The 5,000-nt window shown below is 51.6% G+C and overlaps 1 protein-coding gene across 1 annotated transcript in view; it reads left to right on the top strand.

Moving 5' to 3' along the window:
- Window positions 1–413: 413 nt before the first annotated feature.
- LOC144738071 (uncharacterized) overlaps window positions 414–5,000 on the top strand; it is a 10,028-nt gene continuing 5,441 nt past the window's right edge. Inside the window, exons 1-3 of the mRNA XM_078620981.1 lie at window positions 414–670; window positions 2,120–2,230; window positions 4,399–4,537. Of these exons, the coding sequence (XP_078477107.1) occupies window positions 490–670; window positions 2,120–2,230; window positions 4,399–4,537 (431 nt within the window). The 5' untranslated portion in view covers window positions 414–489. The remainder of the gene's footprint in view (window positions 671–2,119; window positions 2,231–4,398; window positions 4,538–5,000) is intronic.

Genomic DNA, 5,000 nt, shown 5'->3' with positions numbered 1-5,000 from the left:
CTATTAATCACAATACATCAATGTGCTTGCCATCGATTTGGAACACCTGCCCACGACGTTCATCTCGAGTGTGCAAACACATGAACTTGAACTTCTTTTGGCGTTCATTCTTAATTTGGAGCTTTCGTGACTGCAGGAATTATAAAAGGTGGTGAGCCGGAGGGCTCGAGGTGGAGTGTCAGCTCAAACCAGCGAAGAGTGAAGACCAGCTAGAGTAGGCCCCGGAGTTCCCCTGGCTCGCTGTCCTTGTCAGGGCCGACCAGGGCAAGCCGGTTGCGTGTCCCCGAGAGCCCAGACTGACGTTCTTATAAGAGCCGGTCTGGAGACTCAGGGTGCCGGGATCCCAGCTTGACCAGGGCTGGGATAGTGTACATTATCAAAGTTAAGTTCTTTTGTTTGTATTATGACTGCAGGTATTGCGGTCTATGCAAACATGACTCCTTGTAAAAAGGTGTCAGTTTTGTTGACAGATAGAAGGGTAAAAAAACAATGATCATATTTTTTCGTGTTCACCGCAAGGCTCTGCTGGAGGCTGTGCAGAAGCCGGACGTGCTGGAGACGCTGATGTTGGTGTTCAGCGGCGCCGAGGCCACCCCAGCGGCCTACGCTGCGGCCCTCAGAGGCGGGCAGAAGGCCCAGGCGGAGTTCATCAACCAGAACATCAACACAGGTGGGGCGCCTGTGCACTGCCTCTATACACTGCGCTATACACTATACACTACTACACTATATAATACACTACACTATACACTACACTATATAATACACTACACTATACACTACACTATATAATACACTATACACTATACACTACACTATACACTATACACTACACTATACACTACACACTACGCTATACACTACGCTATACACTATACACTACACTATACAATATACACTACTTCACTATACACTACACTATACACTACTACACTATACACTACTACACTATACACTACACTATACACTACATTATACACTACACTATACACTACACTATACACTACACTATACACTACACTATACACTACACTACACACTACGCTACACACTACACTATACACTATACACTACACTATACACTACACTATACACTACACTACACACTACACTATACACTATACACTACACAATACACTACACTATACACTACACTATACACTACACTACACACTACACTACACACTACACACTACACTACACACTACACTATACACTACACACTACACTATACACTACACTACACACTACACTATACACTACACTACACTATACACTACACTATACACTACACTATACACTACACTACACACTACACTATACACTACACTATACACTACACTACACACTACACTATACACTACACTATACACTACACTATACTACACTACACACTACACTATACACTACACTATACACTATACACTACACTATACACTACACTATACACTATACACTACACTATACACTACACTATACACTACACTATACACCACACTATACACTACACTATACACTACACTATACACTACACACTACACTACACACTACACTACACACTACACTATACACTACACTATACACTACACTATCAACTACACTATACACTACACTATACACTACACTATACACTACACTATACACTACACTATACACCACACTACACTATACACTACACTCTACACTACACTATACACTACACTATACACTACACTATACACTACACTATACACTACACTACACACTACACTACACACTACACTATACACTACACTATACACTACACTATACACTACACTATACACTACACTATACACTACACTATACACTACACTATACACCACACTATACACTACACTACACTATACACTACACTCTACACTACACTATACACTACACTATACACTACACACTACACTACACTATACACTACACTATACACTACACTATACACTACACTATACACTACACACTACACTACACTATACACTACACTATACACTACACTACACACTACGCTACACACTACACTATACACTACACTACACTATACACTACACACTACACTATACACTACACACTACACTATACTGAGTTTTTGTTGTTGTTGTCGTTGTAGATTTGTCCGGCCCGGTGCCTCAATCCCCGCGCCATTGCATGCACATCACGGGTTTCCTGTCGAAGACGAAGGCCTCAACACGTCCCATAGACAAGAAGAAGAGCAGGGATGGTGCGGAGACACGGGGAGACACGGAGACACGGGGAGACACGGGGAGACATGCGGAGACACGCGGGGAGACACGCCGGGAGACACAGGGAGACACGGAGGGAGACACGGGGAGACACGGGGAGAGACACGGGGGAGACACGAGGGGAGACACGGGGAGACACGGGGAGACACGGGGGAGACACGGAGACACGTGGGGAGACACGGGGAGACACGAGGGGAGACACGGGGAGACACGGGGAGACACGAAGGGAGACACAGGGAGACACGGAGGGAGACACGGAGACACGTGGGGAGACACGGGGAGACACGAAGGGAGACACAGGGGGAGACACGGAGGGAGACACGGAGACACGGGGAGAGACGAAGGGAGACACAGGGAGACACGGGGAGACACGAAGGGAGACACGGGGAGACACGGGGAGACACGAAGGGAGACACAGGGAGACACGGAGACACGTGGGGAGACACGGGGAGACACAGGGGGAGACACGGAGGGAGACACGGAGACACGGGGAGAGACGGGGAGACACGAGGGGAGACACGGGGAGACACGAAGGGAGACACAGGGAGACACGGAGACACGGAGACACGGGGGGAGACACGGGGAGACACGGAAACACGGAGAGACACGGAGACACGGGGAGACATGCGGAGACACGCGGGGAGACACGCCGGGAGACGCGTGGAGACACGGGGAGAGACACGGAGACACAGGGGGAGACACGGGGAGACACGGAGACACGGGGAGACATGCGGAGACACGCGGGGAAACACGCCGGGAGACGCGTGGAGACACGGGGAGAGACACGGGGGAGACACGGAGAGAGACACGTGGAGACACGGGGAGACATGCGGAGACACGAAGAGAGACACGGGGAGACACGGGGAGAGACACGCGGAGACACGCCGGGAGAGACACGGGGGAGACACGGGGGGAGACACGGAGACACGTGGGGAGACACGGGGAGAGACACGGGGGGAGACACGGGGGGAGACACGGGGAGAGACACGGGGAGACGCGGGGAGAGACACGGAGGGAGACACAGGGAGACATGGGGAGAGACACGGGGGAGACGCGGGGAGAGACACGGGGGAGACACGGGGGGAGACACGGGGAGAGACACGGGGAGACGCGGAGAGAGACACAGGGAGACACCGAGAGACACGGGGAGACACGCGGAGACACGGAGGGAGACACGGAGGGAGACGCGGGGGGAGACACGGAGAGAGACACGGGGAGACACGGGGAGACACAGGGAGACACGGGGAGAGACGCACGGGGAGAGACAGGGAGACATGGGGAGACATGCGGAGACACGCGGGGAGACACGGGGGGAAACACGGGGAGAGACACGGGAAGACACGGGGAGAGACACGGGGAAACATGGAGGGAGACGCGGGGAGAGACACGGGGAGACACCGGGAGACACGGGGAGAGACACGGGGAGAGACACGGGGAGACATGGGGAGACACGGGGAGACACGGGGAGAGACACGTGGAGACACGTGGAGACACGGTGAGAGACACGGGGAGACACGGGGAGACACACGGGGAGACACACGGGGAGAGACACGGGGAGACACGGGGAGAGACACGGGGTGACACGGGGAGAGACACGGGGAGACACGGGGAGAGACACGGGGAGACACGGGGAGAGACACGGGGAGACACGGGGAGAGACACGGAGACACGGGGAGAGACACGGGGAGACACGGGGAGACACGGGGAGAGACACGGAGACACGGGGAGAGACACGGGGAGACACGGGGAGAGACACGGGGAGACACGGGGAGAGACACGGGGAGACACACGGTTGATGTTGTCGTCATGGTTGTTGTTGTCGTCGTCATGGTTGTTGTTGTTGTTGTTGTCGTCATGGTTGTTGTTGTTGTTGTTGTCGTCATGGTTGTTGTTGTTGTTGTTGTCTTCATGATTGTTGTTGTTGTTGTCGTCATGGTGGTTGTTGTTGTTGTCGTCATGGTTGTTGTTGTTGTTGTCGTCGTTGTTGTTGTTGTCATCATGGTTCTGGTTGTTGTTGTTATTGTCGTCATGGTGGTTGTGGTTGTTGTTGTGGTTGTTGTTGTTGTGGTTGTTGTTTTTGTTGTTGTTGTCGTGGTTGTTGTTGTTGTTGTTGTCATGATTGTTGTGGTTGTTGTTGTTGTTGTAGACTTCTCCCTGCGCTGGTGCACGCTGCAGTCGTCCGCGCTGCGCTACCACCTGCCCGGAGCTCCCAGCGGAGACCCCCGCGGGGAGATCTCGTGCCGAGACGTCGTCAGTGTCCTCCTGCAGAGCGGGGCACAACACGGGTGACGCAACAACAACAACCATGACGACAACAACAACAACAACAACCATGACGACAACAACAACAACCATGACGACAACAACAACAACAACCATGACGACAACAACAACAACCACAACAACAACCACCATGACGACAACAACAACAACAACCATGACGACAACAACAACAACAACCACAACAACAACCACCATGACGACAACAACAACAACCATGATGACAACAACAACAACCATGACGACAACAACAACAACCATGACGACAACAACAACAACAACCATGACGACAACAACAACAACAACCACAACAACAACCACCATGACGACAACAACAACAACCATGATGACAACAACAACAACCATGACGACAACAACAACAACCATGACGACAACAACAACAACAACCATGACGACAACAACAACAACAACCACAACAACAACCACCATGACGACAACAACAACAAC

This window comes from Lampetra planeri, chromosome 77 (genome assembly GCF_965212315.1).
Source record: "Lampetra planeri chromosome 77, kcLamPlan1.2.h2, whole genome shotgun sequence".
Classification (NCBI taxonomy): Eukaryota; Metazoa; Chordata; class Hyperoartia; order Petromyzontiformes; family Petromyzontidae; genus Lampetra; species Lampetra planeri.
Note: the sequence above shows the minus strand (reverse complement) of the source record. Positions and strands in the feature narration are given on the sequence as shown.